The 26,179-nt window shown below is 52.9% G+C and overlaps 1 protein-coding gene and 1 long non-coding RNA gene across 4 annotated transcripts in view; both read left to right on the forward strand.

Annotated features, from left to right (window-relative positions):
• The first annotated feature begins 2,402 nt into the window (after positions 1-2,402).
• The window catches only part of Myoz2 (myozenin 2), a 31,093-nt gene continuing 7,316 nt past the window's right edge, over positions 2,403-26,179 (forward strand). Inside the window, exons 1-5 of one of the 3 annotated variants that reach the window (XR_007351490.1) lie at positions 2,403-2,574; positions 2,996-3,082; positions 12,329-12,498; positions 18,977-19,106; positions 22,740-22,923. Coding sequence is in view for 2 of the 3 variants with exons in the window: in XM_015507293.2 (XP_015362779.1) it covers positions 3,007-3,082; positions 12,329-12,498; positions 18,977-19,106; positions 22,740-22,923 (560 nt within the window). In the remaining variant the exon portion in view is untranslated. Of the gene's footprint in view, positions 2,575-2,995; positions 3,083-12,018; positions 12,152-12,328; positions 12,499-18,976; positions 19,107-22,739; positions 22,924-26,179 lie in introns of those variants that run through there. The other 2 variants (XM_015507293.2, XM_048813922.1) reach the window with 2 other exon arrangements.
• Positions 5,471-7,053, forward strand: LOC125619932. The gene is made up of 2 exons (XR_007351491.1): positions 5,471-6,386; positions 6,446-7,053. It is a non-coding gene; the product is annotated as an uncharacterized LOC125619932 (long non-coding RNA).

Below are 26,179 nucleotides of genomic sequence, written 5' to 3' on the forward strand. Positions count from 1 at the left end.
CTGCACTCTAATCCTGCCCTCTGCAGCCTGCACTCTAATCCTGCCCTCTGCACCTGTACTCTAATCCTGCCCTCTGCAGCCTGCACTCTAATCCTGCCCTCTGCAGCCTGCACTCTAATCCTGCCCTCTGCAGCCTGCACTCTAATCCTGCCCTCTGCACCCTGCACTCTAATCCTGCCCTCTGCAGCCTGCACTCTAATCCTGCCCTCTGCACCTGCACTCTAATCCTGCCCTCTGCAGCCTGCACTCTAATCCTGCCCTCTGCACCTGCACTCTAATCCTGCCCTCTGCAGCCTGCACTCTAATCCTGCCCTCTGCACCTGCACTCTAATCCTGCCCTCTGCAGCCTGCACTCTAATCCTGCCCTCTGCACCTGCACTCTAATCCTGCCCTCTGCAGCCTGCACTCTAATTCTGCCCTCTGCACCTGCACTCTAATCCTGCCCTCTGCAGCCTGCACTCTAATCCTGCCCTCTGCACCTGCACTCTAATCCTGCCCTCTGCAGCCTGCACTCTAATTCTGCCCTCTGCACCTGCACTCTAATCCTGCCCTCTGCAGCCTGCACTCTAATCCTGCCCTCTGCACCTGCACTCTAATCCTGCCCTCTGCAGCCTGCACTCTAATTCTGCCCTCTGCACCTGCACTCTAATCCTGCCCTCTGCAGCCTGCACTCTAATCCTGCCCTCTGCACCTGCACTCTAATCCTGCCCTCTGCAGCCTGCACTCTAATTCTGCCCTCTGCACCTGCACTCTAATCCTGCCCTCTGCAGCCTGCACTCTAATCCTGCCCTCTGCACCTGCACTCTAATCCTGCCCTCTGCAGCCTGCACTCTAATCCTGCCCTCTGCAGCCTGCACTCTAATCCTGCCCTCTGCAGCCTGCACTCTAAGCCTGCCCTCTGCAGCCTGCACTCTAAGCCTGCCCTCTGCATCCTACATCCAACCCAAGGACACACTCTGAGGCCTGCGGCCAGCTTAAGAACACACAGCCTATTCCAGCCTCACTCCCCTGCCTGACCTCATCCCTGTTCATTCACCTCACTGCCACATCTCCCATGTGTCTATGGTGTCTAGAAGAGGACCCAAAGCCACCCAACCTTCTATGTACTGCACGACCTACCCCAGCCCTGCCATCGTACACTGGCCCCTGAGCACAACCTCATGCCTGACACAAGTCTAGGGACTGGAGAAGCCAAGACACAGGGACTCCCTATCTTACCAGGAAAAAGACATTACATGGGTGCACAGAAAGGTGGAGGGATGATGGACAAGCAGACTCCGGTCAACATACTTGGAGAGACTGGGGTGTTCACCCCATAGCCACCATCTTCCTTCTCAGAGTCAGAGCACAGCCCGACTCAGCCTCTTGCGCCACCTGTGCCTGCATGACTGCCTTTGCCCATGAGGATACAGATGACCTTGCCCAGCATCAAGCTGTGTGCTGGGGAGACAGGCGCTGTCCTGCTTCCTGAGCTCTGAGCAGGCTGAGGAGCAGTGGCAGACCACGAGGCTCTGGGACCCACACTTCTGGAAGGTAGAGCAGAGGTTAGCAGGTGACCCCGGTTTCCTCACCTCCAGCCCAGCCTTACCAGGAGAGAAGGGCTCCGTCTTCTCTTAAGTTTCTGTCTGGGATTTTCAGTCACTCCTCGTGACTAACAAAACAACCGGAAGGGCCGTGGAGCAGAGGAAGGTGGGAGGACTCCATGTGGCACTGTGTTCAGGAGACTGTGGAGGGTTTGGGACGGCCTCACCTTTGAGCAGTGTCCCTGGCCTGAGGAGCGAGGCAAGTTCCCAGAGCAGGGAGACCGTTAACGGAAGTCCAGAAGGGAGCACGCCCTGTTCCAGAGCCAGGGGCTGATGTGGCCCACCTTCCAGCCCCATGTCCTCCGTCTGCGGAAACCCTGGACCTGAGGTCCACGGTGCAGCACCTGATCTCTGAGGCTCGGCTCCTGCTCAGCCACGTGTCCCTAACAATGCCCCCCACGTACCCTCAAGAGTGAAGCCTTCTGTGGACTGAGCGTCCACGTTCACTCTTGACTCAGGGCCAGCTCTGTGGGTGCCCACAGGTCTCCAGAGATGTCCCTGTCCATAGTGTTCATTTTAGTTAATGAGTGACCCACCACTCTGTTCTAATTCACGGGTACGTCTCTTGCCACCTCGACTGAGGTACAGCGTAAGGACCACACTGTAGAAAGTCTTTCAAGTCCCCTTTGGCTGCGGTCTCTTCCAACAGAAGGTGAGGGATAGGAGCTCTGCGGGTCCGTGGATGCACCCTCCTTCACATCTCACAAGCTGGAACAATGGAGAGAAGCTAATGTTCCCCTGTTCCTTTCTTCTGCCAGGAAGATATGAGTAGCTGAAGTATTTGGTGCTATATATAGTCCATGAGGTCAGTGGGATGCCAGTCTCCTCAGAGAGGCTCAGTCCCGCTCGAGTCAGAGCTGGGGACCATGCCGTCCCAGGTTCAAGGATAAAACCCATCAGGCCCAAGCGCCATCTCCGCCATCTTCTCCATCTCCAGGTCTCCTCCAGGATCGCCCTTGCTCCCAGGCCCCGTCCAGCGTCCAGCAGCAAGGTGAGTACGTCGCTCCCCGAGGGCTGCCGGTCGCTGTCCAGGAGGCTCAGGGCAGGGTGCAACAGCACACTCTGGCTGAGGGGCAGCTGTGCGGGCCAGTGGTCAGGCGCTGACCGGGGGCGTCTTTGTTCTGGTGCCCCCCTCTCTCTCCCTTGTCTGGGATGGACGGACCAGACGTGGGTACACTCGAAGGCCAAGGAGACAATGGTGGGTTAAAAATAACCCTGGACGGGCAGCTCTCCTCCCTCACTGCTGGGGGACATGGTGTGAGTGCACAGGAAGGACTGGCCCGACACTCCTGTCACCAGATGTCACCCGACAGGGATGCACAGCCAGGTCCTCCGACAGAGAGCAGCAGTGCTAGAATGGGGCAGCTCTCTGGGAGGGCGGCTGCCTCAGTGACGCCCCACTCTGCCTACAGGGACCTGCTCCATGCTGTCACACAGCGCCCTGGTGAAGAGGAGGAGGCAGCAGGCGTCCGCCATCATGAGGGAGGTCCACGGAAACGGTACCGATGCGCGGCCGCGGCACTAGCAGCTCACACTAACTCTGATGTGCCGGCGTCCTGGGGCTCCTGAGCCCCCCGGGCTGCGGCCTGTGGCTGCCAGGCCTGTGCAGTCCCCCCTTGGGCGGAGAGCTATTTTCGGATGAGCAACTGCAGGGGGCTGAGGCGAGCAGCAGCTGAGGCCCGTCCTGCTCGCTGGCTGTGGCCTGGCCCTTCTCTCCTGCTTGGACGGGCCTTGCACCAGCTGGTCTCCAGGCACATCCACCCGCACGCCCGGTCCTCCTTCTGCCCCCTTTCCCCAAGAGCTGCGGTTCCCTGAGAGTTCCTGTCTGTGTGCTCGTCTGGCCCCGCAGCCAGCCTCCACGTCATACTGACTCACTAACATCCTGTGTGCGAGACCCACGATTGCTTGTCGTTTCTGAGGAAGACAGAAAAAGTCCCGGTAGTCCCCAAACACTGACTGGGGACACTTTTTCCATAGTTAGACGGGAGGCATTCCCAGTGGATTCCACCTCGTCTTGGTAAAGCTCTGCGAGTGCCTCTGGCTTTGCATTCTGATGGCTGTGAGGGGAATTCCATCCTGCCCATGAGCAGAGCCAGCACCAGTCCCAGGCTCAGCAGAGTACCCAGATCTGCAAGGGCCGAGGCGAGCCACCCTGACACGCTGTGGCACTTGGCCTGCCAGCCGTCCCGCCAGTGGCACGGGACGCAGCCCTTCACCACAGCCAGCGAGGCCTGGGGCTGAGGCGCAGGGGCACTGGTGACCGTGAGCGGCGTCCTCCTTGGCACCTACCATGACCTGGGACTCTCAGGTGGCCCTCCTCCTCGCCATGTCCTCCCTGAGTCTTCAGGATGACCACTGTTAGGATCCCAAGGTGGCACTAGTGCCCTGGGCCAGGCTGTGTGGCTGTGTGGCATGACCCCCAGCAAGCGTCCTCCTGCACCCATACGGCCTGGTGACAGCTGAGGTCCCGTGGTCTAGTGGGTTTTCTGTTTTCTGTGATGTAAAACCGCCATCACTGTCCTGGACTGAAGTTTGTTCTCGTGTTTTACTGTGATGTTGAGTTAGAGTAGAATAAAAGGAGAATAATTCTGAACAAGCTACCAGAACCAAATTGGTACTGATACAAAATTCCAAAATCCAGGCTTCTTTAAATTGTATCTTTGTGCTTCCTGCTTCAGGTGGTTTATTTGAAATTGTTCATACAGTTTTTCTGGTCAATAAGGCAGAACTCAGACCACGGCTTGAGTCTGAGACAAAGTGCTCACCTTGAAACTGGACTGTGGATAACTTGTTTCATTATTTCCTGGAAGTCCTGCCTAAATCAGCCCCTCTGCTGTGCTCTCATTCCAAACCTGGGTTCTCCTGCCGGCTCAGGCTCAGGCCTTTCTACTTCTTTACAATGTAACTATTGTTCCCGGGAAATGTAAAGGGGAAACACTATCATTCCCTAGAGGGCAGAACCCTCAAACCACTGCTCCGCCAAGGGGACCCTGGCCACCCACCGTCTGGTGACCCTCCCGTTGCGGGTGAGCGCCAGTCCCAAGCGCTCAGATGGTGTGGGGTGACCAGGGCTGTCGCCTGAGGAAACCCTCCCACCCCCTTTCCTCCATGGCTCGCGGCTCTCGTGGGACGTCACAGCGGCCTGCCTCTGGAGGTGGCAGTGCTCTCCCTCTGAGGATGGAGAAGGGACACGTGAGCATCCTGGGGACTACGCCCTGAAGCCTCCAGAGACACGGAGGCAGCCCTCTGCGTGATCTCAGATAAAGTGTGCAACCGTTTTCATCTTGATTATGAAACAAAATGAGCCCAGTGGGCGGGACCACCCTCCGTGAAAATGCAAGGAGCAGGGTGTCTCCAGACCCCTTCCTCCTCCCCGGTGAGGCAGGATGTCGTCTTGCATTATCGTCACACGCCAGAGACACTCGGCCCCAGGAGGAGGACGAGCAGGAGCCAGGGCCAGCAAAGCCAGGGCCCTCTAGACACTAGATGGGAACCCCACCAGGGCCTCGCGGGGAGAGGCCAGAGCCGTGAGGGAGGAACAGCCTCAGGGCGCTGCCCAGGCCAGTGCGAGTGCCAGGGTGCAGGATGGCTGCTAAAAGGTAGACGGCTCCCCTGCCACCACGACTGCACCAAGTCCAGCACGATCCCCTCTGAGCTGGGGTCAAATTGTGTCCATGGAGCAAATATGCCACACGCCCACAACAAGGGCTCTCAGGTGGCCCCTCCTCCTCATCGTGTCCTTGCTGTGTCGAAGGATGGCCACCGTCAGGATCCCCAAGATGGCACTAGTGCCCGGGCCAGGCTGTGTGGCAGTGTTGAATGACAGATCCACAGAAGCCCCTGCACATTTGCAAAGGGTTCTCAGCTGCAGCTGCTGGCATCTAGCAGGTGCTACTGCAAGAGACAGGAACACAAGAGGCATCTAGCCATTCTGCACAGGGGTCAGTGGGGGATGCTGGAGCCCATCCTGTCACCCGGAGTCCACGCCTAATTCCCAGGACCAGCCAAGGTCCTCCCCTCATTTCAAACCTCAACACTGAAAGCAGAGGGGAAGATACAGGACAGGAAGCATGGCCTGACAAGAACGGACGGCACAGTGGGCAGAGGCAGGACAGACGGACGTGGCAGCAGTGGGTGACCGTGGATGGGAAGGAGTCAACCTACAGGCCCCGGGGTGAGGCTGCAGAGGCTGCCTGAGTGCAGCCGGGGCTGCCTGACAGCTCAGCGGGCTTCAGAGACAGGAGGGCAGAGCCGGGCCTGCAGGCGCCCCCGCAGGGTCCCCGCCGGCCCTGTGGGTGTTTTCCTCCTCACTGGCAGCAGCTTCCCCGGGCAGACAGACAAGAACTGGGCAGATTATTTTGGTAATTTCAGGAAGAGAGTTTGCTTTGTGGTCTGAAAACAGGAAGCCTGTTCTAAAGGCAACGCTCCTGTGGACATGGAACCCGGGCTGGGTTCCCACCAGCCTCCCACTCCTCAGGGGGAAGGCGGCCAGGAGAGCTCCCCTGAGCTCCGTCCTCCCAGATTCCGACTCCTGAGTGGCTTGGCAGTCAGGCCTCAGCCACCCTCTCCACCAGTGCAAGGAGACCGCAGTGTTGACCCAAGTCCCAGGGCCCTTTGGAAAATGGAGTCCAGGCTCAGACTTCGGAGGAAAGACTCCCCAGCAGCCTTTCTCTGCACGAATGTCTTGGGAGAGTGAATCACACCTTCAACCTTCAAGCAAGGACACCAGGACAGCCTCACCTACCCGGGGTCAAAGGTGAAATGCTGGAGGGACAGAAGAGGAGTCCGTGGACAGTTTCGGGAGTTAGGGTTAGGGTTAGGGTTAGGGTTAGGGTTAGGGTTAGGGTTAGGGTTAGGGTTAGGCCTCTGTGGGGTTTACCTTTCCACATCAGCCTTCGCATAAAACCAAGAGAAGCCAGAGCCGGCCGCACACCTGGGTATCTGAGCCTGGCCAACAGTCACACCTGGTGGACTCAGGCTTCCTGAGCATCGGACTTGACAGGGCACCCAGGACACTGGTCCCAGAGGACCGGCCCAATCCTGCTTTACCACAAAGCCCAAACTGCGAGCCTCGTCCCAGCTGTTCTCCCCGGTCTTTCTCGGGTCTAACATAGTTCTGATATAGTTCTCTCTGGTTGCATTTGGATTCTGTCACAGTAGCTGATGGTTCTGTCTGTGTAATTCCACACATTGGTTACTCATTTCTTAAACGCTTAGGGGTTTATGCAGCACTAGTGTTTTCATTAATGGCAAATTTCCAAAGATTTTATAAAATAGTCTGAAAAGTCAAATTAAGACAAAGATACATGAAATAGGAAAATAAAAAATCCAGGTGGGTTCTTAAATCTTTTTATCTAGAAAAAAAATGTCAGTAAATTTTATCAATTAGAATCTTATCAGGCATTATTCTGAATTGTAGTCTAGACTGTGATTTTAATGTTATATATATTATATACTATGTTGTATTATGCACGATATATCTTTTCTTTCTTTCCTCTTCCTCCTTCCATCCTTCCTGCCTGCCTTCTTTCTTTCTTTCTTTCTTGTACCAGGGATTGAACTCAGGAGCATTAACCACTGAGCCACATTCCCAGTCCTTTTTATATTTTTATTTTGATACAGAGTCTCACTAAGTTGCTTAGGTCCTTGTAAAGTTGCTGAGGCTGGCTTTGAACTTGTGATCCTCCTGCCTCAGCCTCCTGAGTTGCTGCGATTACTAGTGTGGCAACTGCGTCCAGCTGTATAATATATCTATCTGTCTTCCTGTGGACAGATGAAAGTGTCCTACACAAGCACAGGCCGGATCTCTGTGCCTCCATCAGGCTTCTGAATTAAGTCAACACGCCCACAACACAGCTGCCTGCCAGGGCTCACCTCTTCTTTCCCATGTCAGGACTGCTGAAGCCAGGCATCCATGGGGGGCTGTTTGAAAGGTCTTTTGTCCTCCAGATAACTGCAGGCGGACGTCAGTGTAAAGTGCAGATTGGATCCACTGACCGACCTCAGTGCTGACCACTGTGGCTGACATCAGTAGTGAAGCATGCTTGACCATATTATTCTCAACAGATGACCTAATGCCACAAACACAACCTGAAAGGCACGAGGGCAGCATGAGTAGCTGGGGTTGGAGCTGTAACTTACCAAGCAAAGATGAACACGCCTTCAGACCCCACACAGGGTGTCCATTTATGGGCAGAGGAGGGCAGAACGTGGGATCTCTGTGCTCAGCAACAGCATGCCACACAGGAAGACTCAGAAATGAGTGAGAGGCATAGATCTTCACCCACAGTGGCCCTCGCCCCTGGGAGGGTNGGGGGAGTGACAGGAGGGACAGGCCGAGATCCCCAGCACACAGTGGCCCTGTCCCCTGAAGGTGAAGGTGGAGGAGTGACAGGAGGGACAGGCCTGGATCCCCAGCACACAGTGGCCCTCCCACAGTTGGAGAGTCACATGTGTGACCGAGGGCTGCAGCCCCAGACCTTTCTGGCACTGTGCCTTTGACTTTGGAGGAGTGAGTGAGAGGTCCTCCTTCCCAGCCCCCGGTGGTCCTAGATATCCATCCGGCTGCCGTTCCAGATCCAGGAAGGGGAAGAGGACAACCTCGGCAGGTTGATTGTGTTGCTTGTCTTTCACTGTGTTGACTCAACATATACCCAGTATTCATGGTGTGTCCAACTCTGTGCTGCCAATATTTAACAGCTGAGTGTCTGGTAGAAAATACCTTGATTTGGGCAGTTGTGCAGATTCTGTGGTGTGAAGACTCCTCGTGTCTAACTCAAGCTGCCATCAAAGACGCAGCACATGCAGATGTGGGTTCAGGGGACACTGGCTCACTCTAGTATCCTCTGCTGCAGAACAGCAGAGCAAACACCTGCTGCCCCAGGCAGATGCAATAGACGTAAGTCATCCCACGAGCTTCCCTCTTGGAAAAAGTGGCAGAAGAATCCTGAGATGATACTGTTTATTACTGCTTGTTCTCTATTTTTTAAATTTATTGTTATGTGGTGCTGAGGATTGAACCCAGGGCCTTGCACCTGCTAGGCAAGCGCTCTACTGTTGAGCCACAAGCCCCCTACGGCTGGTTCTTGATGGAATTTGCTTAATTGTTATGCTCACCTACTTTAATTTTAACACCGCTGTGTCCACGGTGAGTGACGCTGGCTCACAGAGCCCTCGACCGCCGTCCGTGGACGCCTGCGAACCAGCACCGGCTCTGCGTCTTCCAGTGCTTCTGACCCTGCCAGCCCTGGTGGACGCTGGAGCAGGAGGCAGGAGGGTCAAGGAGGGCGTGGCCTGATTAGTAAGAAGAGTGGGCAGTCAGTCCTTAGCGCGACTCCTCCTCCTCCTTTCTGCCTGCTTCTCCTCTCCGGTGCAGAGATGGTCACAGACACGGGCCTTGACAGCGGCTCCTTTCTCCAGGTGCCCTCCCTGGAGGCCGTAGGCTCCCTGTGGCTCCCGTGGCACCTTTCCTCCCACGGTAGCATGAGTGACATGGGCACACTGCCAGAGAGGAGTGACTTTCCTATGGACTCAAAGGTGCAGGCCTTGGGGGTAAATGCGATCTCAAATTCCTCTTCTGTCTGCTCCTCTTCCCCTTTGAGGATCCCCCTCCCTGGCTTCTGGGTCTCACCCTGGCTGGGACTCTAGCCTCAATCTGCATTTTAGACCTCAGTCAGTCAGTGAGTGAGAGGAGCCAGGCAGAAACTGGGCCTGCTGAGCGCAGCACAAGACCAGAGCGAGTCCCCTGGTGGCACGGGGGAGGTTCCCAGGAGGTCCACAGGCCCTGGGGTGGGCTTGGTGCAGAGCCTGGCCCCACGTTCTACCAGGACTCGCCAGTGGTGCCTGCACAGTCTGATCCCCTCGGCAGGCAGAGCAGCCCTGGCACATCTGCCAGCAAAGCACCCTGCTGGCTCCTGTCCTCCCAGGTCGCGTCCCCGCCTCCATCCACAGTGGCCCGGAGACTGTCGTCGACCTCCAGGGCCAGGTGGTGGTGATCACCTAGGTCACAAGGTCCTCTTAGAAGCACTGGTGGTGTGACCACGACAGGGCTGTTGGAAGAGGGAATTGATAGACACACCTCTGGCTTCTGTCTCGTGGCCCTCGAGTCAAACTTATTCCACCAGCAACACCCGGAACCACTCTCCTGCACGCTGTCCTTCACGTTGCTCCAACTGGCAGCAGCAGGGGATGGAGCCAGCAGAAGTAGGGCCTGCTCTGGCCTCTTGTTGAGGTCGGAGGCCCGGTGTGAGGAGGCAGGCCTGCCCGGGAGGACCGACTCAACCTCTGTGTCCCTGGCGGCTGCTTCTTGGAGTGTTGGCTAGTTTCTGAGAATATCCTGTTGGGAAGGTTTCTCAGGAAAATCTTAATTTTGTTTAAAAGCATGATTATTTTTTAAAATATTTTTTTTTTAGCGATAGATGGACACAATACCTTCATTTTCTTTATTTATTTTTAATGTGGTTCTGAGGATCAAACCCAGTGCCTTACATGTGCCGGGCAAGCGCTCTGCCACTGAGCCACAACTCCAGCCCCCAAAGCATTATTTGTAATAGGTAATCCCACAACAGAGTGCGTAGTTCTAGAAAAGGCTGGATTGGCAAAGCCTGGACTTTGATTTTCCATATTAGTGTCCTGTTCTTTCTCTGCTAACTGGGTCCTTTTCAGACGCACTTGGAGACAGATTCCCCTTTCTCTTGGTTTTACAACAAACTAATTCAGGAATACCATCTCTTTCCTTTTTTATTATATTTTAAACCTAAAGGACACTTGCTATTTTGACTCTAGAACTAAATATTGAAATGGCCCATTTCTGTATTGCTGCCCAGTTTTTCAGGGGTTCGCAGACACAGAGACTTCAGGGTGAGTGTGTGCTCCCTGTGGAGCTCAACGCTGGCCACACCCCAGGAAGGGGTGATGCCCTGGCTCTCCCGCTTGGCCCTGCTCCTCTTCTGCAGGCTCTTCCTGCCCTCCCTGGGGATGCAAGGGCACTGCCCTTTCTTCTGTTTTCACTGTGAGAGGGGCTGGTTGCACAGGGTCAGGTGGGAGCTGGGGCTCCCTGCTTGGGCCGACTCCAGCTCAGGTCTCCTCGTTACTTGCGGGTGGATGGAGGGTGGGCTCTCACAGTCTGCACACATCACCGGGAGGCAGAGTTTGGTATTGGCCATAAGGACTGTCCCAGCTTCAGCTCAGCCTCCTGATTTCAGAACAAAACTCTGGCTCTCCTTGTGGACATGGTGGCCGCGGAGGGTGAGGTCAGGGTCTCCTGGTGCGTTACTGAGAGAGGCCTTTGTTACAGTGTCCCGTTGCCTTGCTAAGTCCTCTTCCTCCTTGCCGCAGTCCGGCTGCAGGAAAATAACCGGGGGGTGACGAGCAACTTGTGTAGGTTGATACAGCAGGAGTGGGAGCCCTTTATTGTAGGACAGGAGGGGTCTATCTACATTCCACACAGCTGATCTAATTAGCATAAACTAGATACAGCAGTCAACCCATCAGGAATCTCCACACTCAATGGCTCGCTGGCGTGACTTCACGAACCACTCCCTCTGCAAAATGCCAGGCGCCATCCAGACTTGTTTACAGACCCTAACGCCTCCTAGCCCTGGGCTGGTGCGAAGGCTCTCTGACCTCAGCTGCAGGGCCCAGGTGGTTGGGGCTAGAAACACACAGAGAATCCACCCCTGCCCCTCCCGGGTCCCGCCCGGCACAGCTGCCTCCCTCCATGCTTCAGGGTGTGCAGTGCTTTACCTGCAGCATCTCAGCTGTCAGTGGGCCTTCCAGACGGGCTGGGAAGGGCATCCCCACCTTCCCAGAAGTACAAGTCCTGATATTATTATGACTCTCATAACTGGTGGAGCGCTCCTCAATGTGGTCTCAGAATATAAAGTAGCTTTTTCAAAGCAAAATGGGGCATATCTAATAAATAAGTCTGTTGTCTCACCCTAAGCACTACCGAAGACCTCAGAATCAAGGTCTATGTGTCTCACCATCTGACAACGTTGCTTCCACAAAATAATTTTTCTTCCTGTGCGTTAAATAGCAGCCTGCAGTCGGCTGTGCCAAACTGTGCTCCTGACTCAAGAAGCAGGTGGAAGAGTTCAATGTCTTTGGATGTAGGAAAAGCTTATTAGAGCTGGGACTGACACTCGTTTACTAAGGACACAGCACGACACCCTAGAGATACTGAGGACACAGCACTGAAACCTAGAGAGAGCTCAGACCATAGAGGGATTCTGTGTCATGGGAACGTGCAAGGCAGGGACAACTGCAGAGGAGACTCCAGGGGAGGAGCTCCCAGAGGTGACCGGGAGCTGCTCTGGGAGCCCCCAGTGGGCTTGGCATGGCTCGGGCTGGCACAAAAACACAGGGGGGCGGGGAGAAAAACGGCCTGTTAGGACAGCTGTGAAGGGCACTGTCAGAGCACCCCATATGACAAGGCCACACTGTGCCTGCAGCAAGGACAGCGTGCTCTGCTCCACCCGCTCTGCTGGCCAGCCCCACACCAGGGCTTGCAGGAAGCCTCCCGTTCCCTTCTCATATCAAGCCTTTGAGAACTCATCATCACTTCAGAGGTGAGAAAGTTAGTGACGCATCCGGACTCCTGCAGGTAGTCAGGAGCCGGGCAGGGTTTCCCCAGGGCTGCCATTGCAGAGCCGCACCTCGGTCCCGGGCAGCAGCAGGCGTGGCTCTAGAGCCCAGAGCAGGGACACTCCCTGCAGGTTTTCATGCATGTGCACCTTGTGTTGCAGATGCAGGCAGCATGGACCTGGGCAAGAAGGTCAGCGTCCCCAGAGACATCATGGTGGAGGAGTTATCCCACCTCGGCAATCGCGGCGCCCGGCTGTTTAAGATGCGTCAGAGAAGGTCTGACAAGTACACGTTTGAGAACTTCCAGTATGAAACTAAAGTACAAAGAAACGTAGGTATAACTGACGCTGCTGTCTAAACCAGTGGGCCACGTGTGCCTGCCTCACTAGACTCCCAAACAGGTTGCTCTACATACTTTCTTCCAGTTGAATCTGTGAGACGTTGTTTTTTGTGGTAATGAATACCTTAAGTGGAGAAACAAAAGAAGCATGATATATGGTGTGAGCAAGCTTGGGTTCAATAGGGACATTGTGACCTGCAGACTTGGCACCAGGAGCTCGTTTCTTTCGGCAAAGCCAGGGTGAGGGAGTGGGGAGAAGCAGGGCTAAAAGTTTCCAGGGTCTTATCGCCACCAGTTGAATGTTTGGGATGCAAACACATTCCAAGCACACAGTGATCCCCAAAGCGAGGACAAGCACAGTCTGGCTAAATGCCCTACCCCTGCCCCCAAGACTCTGGGAGCCACTGACCCAGGGCTACTCTAGCACTTGTCCACATCCTGTAGGGAAGCTTGGTGCCAGTCAGTGACAAAACCACAGCCGACACAACTCTAGACAAAGGTTTGCCCAGCTGAAAGCTGATAACAAATTAACTAATGCAGCCCTGCCTTACCTATTGTGGCGACACGATCGTCCCCGACACGCCATTAGAGCAATTGCTGAGGAAGGAACTCTCAACTACCAGGCACAAAGAGTCAGAGAAACCGTGGGAGGGACAGTGGGGACCACAACAAAGGTGCTCCATGGCTAGGTCTCCTGGAGCTGGGGGTCTGCAGTCTACCTGCAGGCTTACCTGGACACCACCTGTGCTAAGTCACCTGGAGATGGAAGGGCTGCAGTCTACCTGAAGACTTAACCTGGACACTTCCTGTGGTAGTCTCCTTCCAGAGTTGGGAAGGTCTGCTGTCCACCTGCAGATTTATGAATGCTCCCACCTGCCTCTCCAGCAGGTTGTGGATGGATGGCCACTTGTTTTGAGCAGACTGATCTACTAGGTTCTTTTACCAGAATTACTAAAACAAATATAGAATGCAATATCTATACCCATAAACCACATCTCATTAATTCCTCAAGTTTCTCTTCACTTTGCTATGTTCTTAAAACATTTTAAATTAAAAATTTAATTTACCCAGGGGTGAGGGACCAGGGACCCAGGGGTGAGCTCAGTGGTAGAGCATGAATGAGACCTCGTTCAATCCCCAGCACCGCACAGAAACACACGATGGTAACGAGATGTTTTTCACATTAATGAGCACTCTTCAACAAGCTTGGATTCAACCCAACTTGGTTGTGAGTTCCAGTGGACTTCAAGTCATGCCCAACTGCAGCATACCAGTTGTGAAGGACCACTTGATGGGCTGACAGAGCCACGTGACGCCACGTCCACTGTGACAATGCACAGTGTCCTCCCGTCAGAAAGTGCCTGTGCTCACACTGTGAGAGCTGAAGAGGGACCCCCATTCCACCTTAGAGCCTGGTTAGGAAGGAATCGCCTGCTTTCATGAGGAGACTTGGTGGAATAATAAGGTGCCTTAGGAACATCTTGAAAAATGGCCTGAACATTAGGCATCTGGAGAAGGAACAACGCCAGTCTGCTTAAATTCCTCCTGATCTCCACGGACGGTGTGCTGACCACAGGTCTGGAGGAAGGGGCCACGAGACAGGAAAGTTCCCTCTGGGCCCATGTACTCGGGTCACCAGCATCTGCATTGGCTCCAGGGGCAGTGTTCTGGACACCCCAAAAATCCGGACACGCTGTGAGAAATCATCGCTCTTCCTAGAAAACTGGGCACTGTTGGATACAACGGCCCCAAAGAGGCTGAAATCAGCAACCAAATGCTGGTAAATAACTCCGCAGTAAGCAGCCCAGAGTCCCTTTGCACTGAATTGTGGAACCCACTTAGAATCTGATGAGAGGGACTCTCTCTAGGAATGATGAGAGTGTCATTTGGGAAGCTCTGAAGCCTGAAGGCCAGCTCCCAGGGCTCAGCCTTGCCTGGAGCAGGCGGCCCTCCTGCCTCTGCCACCGGCCTGTGATCTGCAGTTAATTTGAAGTTTCTTTGCCTTTCTGGATTTGTTTCCTCATCTGTAAAATGAGGAAACCGCTCCCTAAGATGCCTTCTGACAGGAACAATGAGCGGCCTCTGATCTTGCGTGAGACCTGTGGGTACCCTAAACAGACAGACACCAGCCACAGACACCAGCCACTTCCCAGGGTGAGTGTTCCTCAGGTGCAGTGGCGACTGGGGGCACCTTCAAAAATGCCACGGGTGTGCTGACAGCTGTGTTCCTCCAGATCAAGCTCCACTTATCCATTTACACTGTGGCCAACATCTACAGAGCACCTGCTACGTTCTAGGTACTATGTGGGGAGTTCAAGCACAGATAGATAGCTGGGCACAGTGGCCCAAACCTGGGATCCCTGTGGCTCGGGGGGCTGAGGCAGGAGGATTACAAGTTCAAGGAAAGTCTCAGCAACTTAGCAAGGACCTATGCAACTTAGCAAGACCCTGTATCAAAATAAAAATATACAAAGGTTTGAGGGTGTGGCTCAGTGGTAAAGTACCCTGGGGTTCAATCCCCCTTACAAAAGTAATGATACTAATTAATTAATTAAGCAAAGTAAACACAGCTTCCATCTAGTAAGGAAGAAACCAAATACCACTGACAGAAAGTAACTGTGAGCTTGCGATCGGTCCTTGAACCATCTTTGTATGTCACACATGTCAGTCTAATGTATCAACCACTTTCTGGAACACACTTTATGCTTCCCTTGAGCTATAGTATTGTCAAAATCATGATCTAATTATCACCCCTGTGACCCTATTTTAGTCTGACGTTTAGGACCTCACACTGTTGAAAATCCAAATCAAATCCTTCACAATCAATTCTATTTATTCAAACAGCAAATATTATTTTAAAAACAAAAGGCATGAATTCAGCTTTGAGCTTATGCTCCTACTGAGGGCCACTGGCAAATTCAAACCACATTTACTTTCTGGGATACAAATAATAAATACAGGAAATGTGTGTTTGTGAAAAGAAGTGGAGAAACACCGCAGGCTGCCTGAGCCCGTTTTGAACTGCCTTACTTCTTGGACTAAGGCACGGGAAGAACACGAGGAAAACAGCACCAGGCCACGAGACAGAGGGTGAGTCAGATGAAGACCTTCCCTCTGTTTCCGACATCTCCTGATCTCCAGGACTCTTGAGAAATGCCAGCACACCATGAAAAGTCATTTTGAAATGAGACCATACTAAATAAACTGGGATTCTGAATACATATTTATTTTGTTCAAAAGATGACTTCTATGTATTTGGCACAAAGTACAGAACACACCCAAAAGAATCCCACTTTTTCCCAATGATATTTTAACAGACACCATGTCACATTTTAAGTCACATGCTTATGCTGGATGTGGTAACACGTGCCTGTAATCCCAGGACTCAGGAAGCTGAGGCAGGAGGGTTGCAAGTTCAAGGCCAACCTCAGCAACTTAGCAAGGTCCTGTGTCAAAATAAAAAATAAAAAGGGCTGGGGTGTGGCTCTGTGGTGAAGCATCCCTGGATTCAATACCCAGTGCCAAAAATAAACCTTACAAGTTTGTGACCTATAAGATGCACTTCCAGCTTTAAATTGTCCACGGTCAGCTTACCTAAGACATAGAGAGATGCATTTTCCTGTGTCCGGCTCTTGTGCAGGGAACCACAGATGACCTGGGATGCTGTAGTGTGAGGCCGGGGCTAGCTGAGGCGGTCCCTCCTGACCGTAGAGGCTCTCCCTTGGATGTAGCAGTGGCAGTGGGGTCCAGGCATCTCCTGATAACAGGGACTGATGGGGAGAGGTGAGTGACTTCCTGTCCACTGTCAGTCCCCGGGGAGGGGAGAAGGTTAGACCTGTACCCTAGGAGATCACTGGTGGTCAGAGAAGGCGCTCACCTCTCCACTGTGCATTGGAGTGTCCTGTATTCACCTCAGCTGTGCTTTTATTTAAAAGTTGGCCTGAAATTTCCACTTTAATGGGTATTATAGATTCAGAAGTTAAAAAAAAAAACTAGTCAATTAAGCTGAACACTCAGGATCTAAACTCAAACTGCAAAGCGTTGTGTGTATGTGTGTATGTGACAGTGCTTTGCCTTTAGCAATTGATTATCAAAAGTCGTGTTTAAGCGAAACTTTATCATAGAGCAAAGGAAAAATAATGACTGGGCTCTGTTAGATTCAAACCAGACTGTGGACCAGTTGGGGACCCAACGTGACACAGGTGACACAGATGCAGGAACAAAACGCTGTGCTGAGCTGGTGTGGAGTGGCCTGGGGGTGAGGATGGTCAGACGGAAGGGAGAGGCTTGGAGACAGCCTCCGGTGGAACTTGGGGCGTGGGATGACTGAGAAGAGATGGGAGGAAGCAGCTGGGAAGGAGGGGCGTCTGCAGGCAGGGAGCAGACCCAGGAGGAAGGGTGGGACCTGGGACTGGCCACTCTGCCTTTCACTGGTCGCCAGCAGGGAGCAGCCTGTAGGAAGGACTCAGGCCGCGCTCAGAAGCACCTCGCCCAGGCCCCCTGAGGGAGCAGCGCTCCTGGGACTCAGACAGGAGGCAGGTGACCCCAGAAGAGCCTGAGTGGCAGGGACATGTAGGTGACCCCAGAGGAAGAGTGTGAAACGCGGCATGTGGCCAAGACCTAAGTGGGAAGGAGGCCCTGTGTTTAAATAGCCCCCAGGGACACGTGGGGCACGATTTGCTCATTACATTTCCAGCAAACACTCCACGGGCGGCCCTGAACAGTGCAAGCGAATGGGTGAACCCTGTTCCCAGGGGACAAGGAGTGATGAGCGAAATACACTAAGACCTACACGGTGGAGTGCAGGAGGACAGACCTGGGAGGCTGCAGGGACAGAGTGACCGACCCTGGGGATGCACAGAGGGGGTGCACGGAGCAACGGGGAATCCTTCCAGGTGACCCGCACCTGGGAGTTCTCAGCAGGAGGACTGGTGGACGCTCCAGAACCGATGGCGCTGAGACCCGATGGGCAGGTCTGAGTGCCAGGCCAGCTTGGCTCTCTTCAGTGCCCGTGTGATGGTTGGTGGAGTGAGGCGGGGTGCAAGTGGGTGTGCAGGGCTGAAGCGCTGAAGATGCTCACAGGGTTGATGTTTTGCTGTGTACGTCAGCCTCAGGCAGAGACAGCTAGGTCCTACCTCCTGGAACTGTACTCCTCTTGCTCAATAGTGCTCTTCTTGGAAGTGTATGGTTCTAGAACAGGCAAGTAGTGAGTCGGAGGATCCGTGTGACACCAAGGTGACCGTTCACGACCGTCTCATTTTATACCGACACTGCTCCAAGCCAGAGCTAAGCAGCTCGAAGAGGACGGAGCAGAACCTTTGGTGTTTTCCTTTGTTTGTTGGTGCGTGACAGTTGCATGTGGTGGTGGGATGCGTGGTGACATGTTGGGATGTGCACAATACTAACAAGGGGGCACTCTATGGATTATCTATTGATTACCATTATTGATGGGAAACCAGGCCTTCTGGACCCTGTGGAGGTGAACCTGTACACAGGCGGCTGGAGCACGCAGGCCAGGACACCTTTCCTTCCTTCCCCATTGATCAGGCCAGGAGCCGAGTTTATGGCCTTTGTGGTATTTGAATTTTAGGACAAAACAGACTTTTATTACTAAATTTTTGTAAGGTTAAATAAGTATGAAAATGTAAAGGCATATTTGTCACAAAATCTAATAAACTTAGAAATGAAGAGGCATTAGTAAATGTTTTCTACACATTTCACAGAGAACAAAGGTCAGGGTTAGTCTCTGCCATGCTCTTCACTACATCTTTCTTTCTGGATTTGATCTTAGGCACCTCTTTTCAAAATACATGTTTTTCAGACATAATCAAGAAAATACTTTGTTAAAAGGGTAAGTCCCAGCTGTACTTCTGAGTACATAATCTATTAGAGTTTCTGCTTTTCTCTTTTTAAATGCAAAGTTTTAAGGTAGTATATCATTGCCATAGAAGAAATACAAATTGTAATACCAAAATAATTCATTTAAAACCTGAGACAACCATCTCTTTTAGGTGTTTTATTTTCTGAAAGTTTTCCCTCTGTAAATTCATGCATTTATAGTGTGACTGTTCCTTCTGTCGGTGGGGGGAGGACTTGGTATGTGCAACTACTATTCAAATTTCATATTAATATTTAAATTTTTACATAGTAAAGAATCCAAAGCCCAGCTACAAAATACAAGGGTAATATAAGAGACCCTAAGCCCAGTATTTGGCCAGAGAGCTCCACATCATTCAACTAGTGCCCATCAGGAATCACGGCCACTGGCCTCACAGGAAGGCTCGACCTGAACTTGAGTGATGGACGTGAAGCCCCAGGGGCAGACCTGGCGCACAGCAGGGCTCGCAGGCAGGTCTGGGTCGGGCACAGGAGAATGCTCAGGAGCAAGGGCCTGTGCTAAGCTCCGCTGTGCCAGGGAGGGTGACCCGCATCTGAGCGTTCTCAACAGACTCTTCTTTCATCAACGCAGCACAGCCTCGCTATGCAGAACGGGAAGCTGGATGGGAGCATCCTGGAAGGGGGCTCCCAGCAGGCCCCCCTGACGCCTCCCAACACCCCGGATCCGCGGAGCCCTCCCAACCCAGAGAGCCTCGCTCCAGGTAACTGACCTCAGGGCCAGAACGTGGAACTGCTTGCCTGAGGTCAGACCCAGGCCTTGGGAGCCTTCATTAAATGAATCAGCTGTTCTCATTAGACACCTGCTTGTGGGTGTTAGCATCAATGTGCACACTCGGACCTAAAGGGATGGTGTGAAACGTCTAGTGGCCTCGTGCAGCCCCCCAAGGGCTCCTCTGTGTCCCTCCCCTTGAAAGAGGCAAACCCTATTCTTTTAGTAATATGATTTAGAATCACCACTAGATACCGCGTAGGAGAACTTCCAGAAAAATTGAATACTGCCTATTTAGAGAGTAACTCCCGATATTTCCTCAAGAGTAATGAACAAAATGGATTCTTAAAATTTTAGATAATTTTATTTTGAAGTTAGCAATGCCTGTCATTTCTCACAAAATAAACAGTAGACTTAGCAAAAGCGGTTATAGAATTTTTCTCAAAGGGTACCAATAGAGTAGTATTTTTGCAAATGCATAAGTGAACCAACTGTAAGACATTAAATCTTATCCAAATGCACATGGAACCTCAGCCTGCTGAGCTGGGGGCCTGCCTGTGGCATTCTTGGGAACGCAGTGAGGACTTCAGGCCAGCCAGGCACAGGGCCAGGGCTGGGTTCCTGACCAGCCTCAGCAGCCACTTTTCACCCAACATTGCAGCAGAAGAGCTTTGGCCTGCTGCTTTCCAGTGTTTGGAGTGTTTTTTTTTTTTCCCTTGTTTATTTGTTTGTTTGTTGAATGGGAAAGGGAGCAGACGGGATGGGGGAGGGGACAGTTCATTTGCCATCACCTGGGGCTCTTGGCACTTAGGACGTTGATTATAAGGTCATCATTATATACCACGCATCGCAGAGTGGATAGAGTTGGGCCCCGCCCCCAAGGGCGACTGCAGCAGACCTTGGGGACAGGGGCACATCCATAATGCATGCAGTCTGCACAAAGGTCCCCACCGTGTGTGTGTCCCACTACCATCAGGAACGGGTTACATGTACACGTGGACACACACCAAGGACAGGAATTGAAAGTGCAAGTTCCTGTACCTACTTAAAGCTAAGTATCCACTTATTAACCTCTAGAAAACGTCTGTGAAAACAGAGCAGGGAGAGGGCAAGTTCAGAGGGGCTGGGGAGTTGGTTATGAAGCAGGAAGACGAGAGGCTGACTTGTTGGCTGGTGAGTTGAAATCGCAACTTCAGGAAGCAAACTATAGCTTAATCCAACTCAGAAAAGTAGTTTTTATTGGTTAACCAACTATGCATCCAAAAGCCAGTGTTTCTCAATCAATAGAGTACTATAATGCCACTTTACTGTAGAGCTAAAATGTCTTTATTTGAAATCAATTATATTAGAAATGTGCTTAAAAAACAAATAAGAAACATTTCATTTACACACATATATATGTATATATACGCATATGTGCATAAATATACACATATACATAAATGTTTATATGCACTATATACATGCACACACATATGTAGTATTGCTGAATTGTAACATTACTGAGAGGTTAGACATATGCACATTTCCTATAAATAATTTAGCATGCCAAAAATGAAAAAGTTATTAATTGTTCCTATTTAAAAAACCCTGGAAAATCCTGAATGTTCAAAAATGGGAAAATATTACATGAATTGTGGTCCCTTAATTCAGTAGATCATTAGGAAGCCCTCACAATGAATATGAGCCTGAGGTAGACATCTTCAGAAGTGTCTGCACACAGTTGGAGGAAAATGAAACTCAAGGTGACTGGACACTAGGGTCACAGTCACAGGGTCGCTGTGTTAACAGGGACAAAGTGTGCAGAAGTACAGCACGGGTTGGGCAGGGTCTGCGAGGAAGGCCCAGGCCTCATAAACCTAACGCTGCACCTCACAGGCGCCCCCTCAGGTGACCCAGGAAGGGAGGACACAGCACTGAGGTGGTGGCCAGTGAAGGCAGGGCGGGAGACGGCTTCCCTGGGAAACAGGGGTGGCCACAGAGGAGAGGTGGCCTCAGCCAGACCCCAAAGAGGAGCGTGCACATGACAAGAATTAGGCAGGACCTTCCAGGGGGGCACAACTGACCCAAGGGATGGCAGAGGGCTGCAGCGCAGGGGCGTGCGAGGAGGAGAGAGCGGCAGCAGACCAGGTGGGCAGGCAGGAAGCGGGGAGGCTCAGACCTGGGGTTCTGAAGGGCACCCAGGCAGCTGGGTGAGGTGGCCTGCAGAGAGAGGGCCAAGAGTGGAGCAGCCGTGTGAAGGTTGTCCCAAGAGCCCTGGCAAGAAACAGATGGCCTGAGCTGGGCAGCAGGACAGGAAGTGGACAGGAGAGGGAAAGGCACTCACTGTTCTGTCCACAGACTACGGCATAAGATCTGGTGGGTGTTTGCTGGACACGCGTGGGCTGTACCTGAGACCTACTGAAGCCAGGGGGCTGGGGGACAGAGCCAGTCACCGGCATGGCATTTACTTATTTACTGTGGTGCTGGGATGGAACCCAGGCCTCCTGTGTGCCCAGCAAGTGCCCAGCCCCGGGCTGTACCTGCACCCCACCTACATTTTAAACAGTGCCCAGGTGATTCATAAGTGCAAATCATTTGAGGGCCACTGTTTTTGTGCAGTGGGTAGTGATCTGCCGAGGATGAGGATGTTCAGGGTGACACTGTAGTGGCGTCTGCGGGCAGTACTCACATTTTCTCAGATGACGGATCTAGAAATGGCTGCCTGGGGTCCAGACCCATGGTCAGGTCAGGGCACCATGAAACATTCATTTGGAGAAACAGAGCAGCTTGGAGATCAAAAGCAAAGCTGGAATCGTCCATCTGAGGGTCAATAAAGGCCATGAGTGTAGATGGATTCCTTCAGACAGCGTGGATAGTCTGAGGAGCCACTGAGCCCGGGGCGGGGGGCGGGGGCGCTGGAGCCTTCCCGAGTGGCCCCTCACAGGTGATGACTAGGGCGGTTCCTCCAAGGAAAGGTGAGCAGAGGAGGCTGCTGTCTCAGAGCGAGGGAACATGGAGACAAGCAAGACACCTCAGGGCTCGGGAGGAGCCTCGGGAAGCCCTCAGCAGAGCCACCAACTGGGGAGGGCTGGGTGGGGCAGGTGCAGACCCAAGCCGCCGGCTGAGCCCAGGAGGCAGGTGTGCCCTCGGTGGCCTCACAGTGGCCTTGGTGGCTCTGAAATGGTACTTGCAGAACACTTGTAGCTCTGGGGGAGGCACGAGTCAGGGTGGTGAAGGCCAGACACAGAACAGGGGGTGAGACCCTGGAGAACCAAGGTAGAGCAGGGACGGGCGCCCAGGGTGAGGAGAGGGGCCCACCTTCCTGCAGCTTCTGCACTGCCCAGGTGGCAAGACAGGTCACCTCCAGGGTCCACTGGGGGAGGAGGGACTCTGTCCTCAGTGCACTTCCCTAGACCCCATTTTTAGATATTGGTAGGGTCTAAGGTCCACTGCAAGTTGATGGAAGGGGCACAGCTCCAACAGCCTGAAGGAGCATCCCACGTCTAGCGCATCAGACTGCTGCTCTCCGAGGCACCACGAGAGGACAACCTCCTCCCGACTTCACCCGGGCATGAGAAGCCGCAGGGGAGGCCCAGCAGGGGCTGAGCCCTGGGCACCAGCTCCTTGTGCTTGCTCTCCCCAGGCTATTCTGGACCACTGAAGGAGATCCCTCCTGAGAGGTTCAACACCACGGCCGTGCCCAAGTACTACCAGTCTCCCTGGGAGCAGGCCATTGGCAGCGACCCTGAGCTGCTGGAGGCACTACACCCCAGATTCTTCCAGCCCGAGGGCAAGGCCCAGCTGCAGGACTACAGGAGCTTTAACAGGTGAGCCTAGGCCCAGCACAGTGGGCACACCAGACACCAAGACCTCACCATCACACCACCCATGTCTCTGGGGAAAAGGGCCTTTGTATTAAGAAGAGAATCTATGGAGAAATATTGGGTGTCTTCTAAGGTTAGTAAGAAATGATTCTGGAATTTGCCTTGTTAGAAATCAAGATCACCACTCACACTTTAAAAATGTTATTTTATTAACAGATTGGTGGTAGTTTACGTGTTGCTTCAAATGACAATGCTGTTTGAATTTTCAGAAATAACTCGTGGGGTTGGGAGAGCTCCCACGTAACTGCAGGCTCCAATTGATTTTCTTGCAGGCTTTAGGCCAGATGAAAGGTCACCCATAAACCTAATGGCCCAGGATTGCAGCACACGCACAAACCAAAACCAGTGCTGCGGGGACACGTCCCTTCTGTAGGAGTGGTGTGCATAGTGGCGACCGTTTTCCGTGGTTCTTTCCTCGTAATTCCCATGAGATGGTGGATATTTGAATTGTTACAATCCAGTCTTTGGTCACATGACATTCACCTTAGAGTAAGCTACCTCTGACACTCCAACTCACCCCACAAGAAAAGCCAGAATGTAAGCTGCACCCACGGCATGCTCACGAGGTGCTAGGAGCTCCAGGCTGTGCACTGCTCACCATCTAGCAAAGCAGACCACCTCTGCAGTAAAGGCTTGCTGGGAGGGAGAATACGCCACAGGTAGGACTTCCTTTCCAGCCGCAGGAGAACGTCATAAAACAACTAGAAACGTTGTGCAAAATTTTTTAAACGATTGAAAGGCTACCAGGGAAGAGGGTCTGGAATACCAAGGTCCTGGAGGACAGGAAGTGCAGACGGGAACCCCAGGCCCTGGAGAACTGCTGGGTAACATCCTGGAGGACAGGAAGTGCAGACATGAACCCAGCCCTGGAGGACAGTGGGTATCTTGGAGGACAGGAAGTGCAGATGTGAACCCCAGGCCCTGGAGGACTGTGGGTAACATCCTGGAGGACAGGAAATGCAGACATGAACCCCAGGCCTTGGAGAACTCTGGGTATCCTGGAGGACAGGAAGTGCAGATGTGAACCCCAGGCCCTGGAGGACTGCTGGGTAACATCCTGGAGGACAGGAAGTACAGATGTGAACCCCAGGCCCTGGAGGACTGCTGGGTAACATCCTGGAGGACAGGAAGTACAGACGTGAACCCCAGGCCCTGGAGGACTGTGGGTAACATCCTGGAGGACAGGAAGTGAGACATGAACCCAGGCCCTGGAGAACTGTGGGTAACATCCTGGAGGACAGGAAGTGAGACATGAACCCAGGCCCTGGAGGACTGCTGGGTAACATCCTGGAGGACAGGAAGTACAGATGTGAACCCCAGGCCCTGGAGGACTGTGGGTAACATCCTGGAGGACAGGAAGTGAGACATGAACCCAGGCCCTGGAGGACTGTGGGTAACATCCTGGAGGACAGGAAGTACAGATGTGAACCCCAGGCCCTGGAGGACTGCTGGGTAATATCCTGGGTACCAACAGAGCACACCTTCCACATCATCCTTCTGGGGCTGCAGGAGGGGAGCCAGGACATTGGCGCGTCCTTCTGGAAGCCCTGCAGGTCCCTCACCCTGGAGGGGAGGCCCCAGAGCCAGGACTGAGGCTGCCCTGCACACCCCCAGGCTGGCCCTGGTCCTCCTCTAGATCCAGGGCCCTCACAGCAGGAAGCAGGATGGAACACAGACTCAAGTCCTCTCCTCTCTACTGGCTTTTCCTTCGTCTTCTTTACTGTGGCAAAACACACTCTCATCTTACCTTCTTAACCCTTCCTAAGTGCACAGTCGGCAGTACTGACCACGTTCAGCCTGGCTTGCTGCCAGGACCACCACATCCCCAGGTGCTCCCTCCCCCAAAACCTGAATCCACACCATGAATGACAGCTCCCCCCACCCCTGGTCCTGTAGCCGCATCCTGCTTTCTGACTGTGATTTTCACATGCTCAGTCCTTTCTTTGTGAGGAATCACAGAGTTGGTTCTTTTGGAATGACTTGTTTCATTCCAATTTTAGAAATATCATATAAGTCTATGTTACCATGAAGCTCAAAACACTGACCACGGCCAGGAGTGGAGGGGTTGTGATCGAGCAGGGACACCTCAGGCTGTGGAAGCTGCGCATGTGTGCACAACTTCCAGGCTGTTCATCTCACACATGCCGAGTGTGTTTACGAGGCCTCCGCACTTGTTGGACAGAATGATAGAGATGCTTTAAAACTCAGTGCCTGGATTGAATAGCGGACTAGCCGCGGCTAAGGGCTGCACTGGTACCATGATACAGGGAAATGTTCTGAACATAGAACAGGATTCAAAAGGCAGCTAGGCAGCAGCAGACACACAGAGCAGTAACAATGCAGATGGTGTGTGTGACTGCGACTCCAGAAGGAGAGGGAGAATTAGCAGACAAGAAGTTTCCAAAGTTGACAAAAAGCTTCTAGCCTTAGGTTCAAGAGGTAGTGTATATAAGAAGTAGCACACATCAAGAGGTACCGCACACCAAAAGGTACAGCACACCAGTGGTACCACACATCAAGAGGTACCGCACACCAAGAGGTGCAGAAAACCAGTGGTACCACTCACCAAGAGGTACTGCACACCAAGAGGTGCCACACACCAAGAGGTGCCACACACCAAGAGGTGCCACACACCAAGAGGTGCCACACACCAAGAGGTACAGCACAAGTGGTGCCGCACACCAGGAAGAGCTCCACCTCAGGAAGTGCTGTACTTCACCAAGAACTATTGTTTTAGTCAGCTTTGCATTGCTACAACCAAAAGACCTGAGCACAACTTGAAGAAGGAGAAGTGTATTGGGCTCATGGTTTCAGAGGCTCAGTCCACAGCTTGCCACTCCACAGCTCTGGGCCTAAGGGGAAGCAGAGCTCCACTCACCTGGGACAAAGTATAGCCCCAGAGGCACATTCCCTAGTGGCCCGCTTCTCCCCACCACACCATGCCGGCCCGCTCTGCCTCCCAGTTGGTCCACTGAGTAGGTTTCAGCTCTCATGTAAACTATCATTTCACCTCTCAAAGTTTTGCATTGTCTCACAGATGAGCTTTTGGGGGACTCCTCATATCTAAACCTTAATATTCTGATCCTGGCTTCAAAAGCTTATATCTCTCTCATAATGCAAAATACATCGAGTCCAGGTTCAAGAGTCCCCACCATCCTGACAGTTCCAGCATTGCCTAAAAGTCCAAGTCTACAATCTC

The sequence above is a fragment of the Marmota marmota genome, unplaced genomic scaffold, assembly GCF_001458135.2.
Source record: "Marmota marmota marmota unplaced genomic scaffold, marMar, whole genome shotgun sequence".
NCBI lineage: Eukaryota > Metazoa > Chordata > Mammalia > Rodentia > Sciuridae > Marmota > Marmota marmota.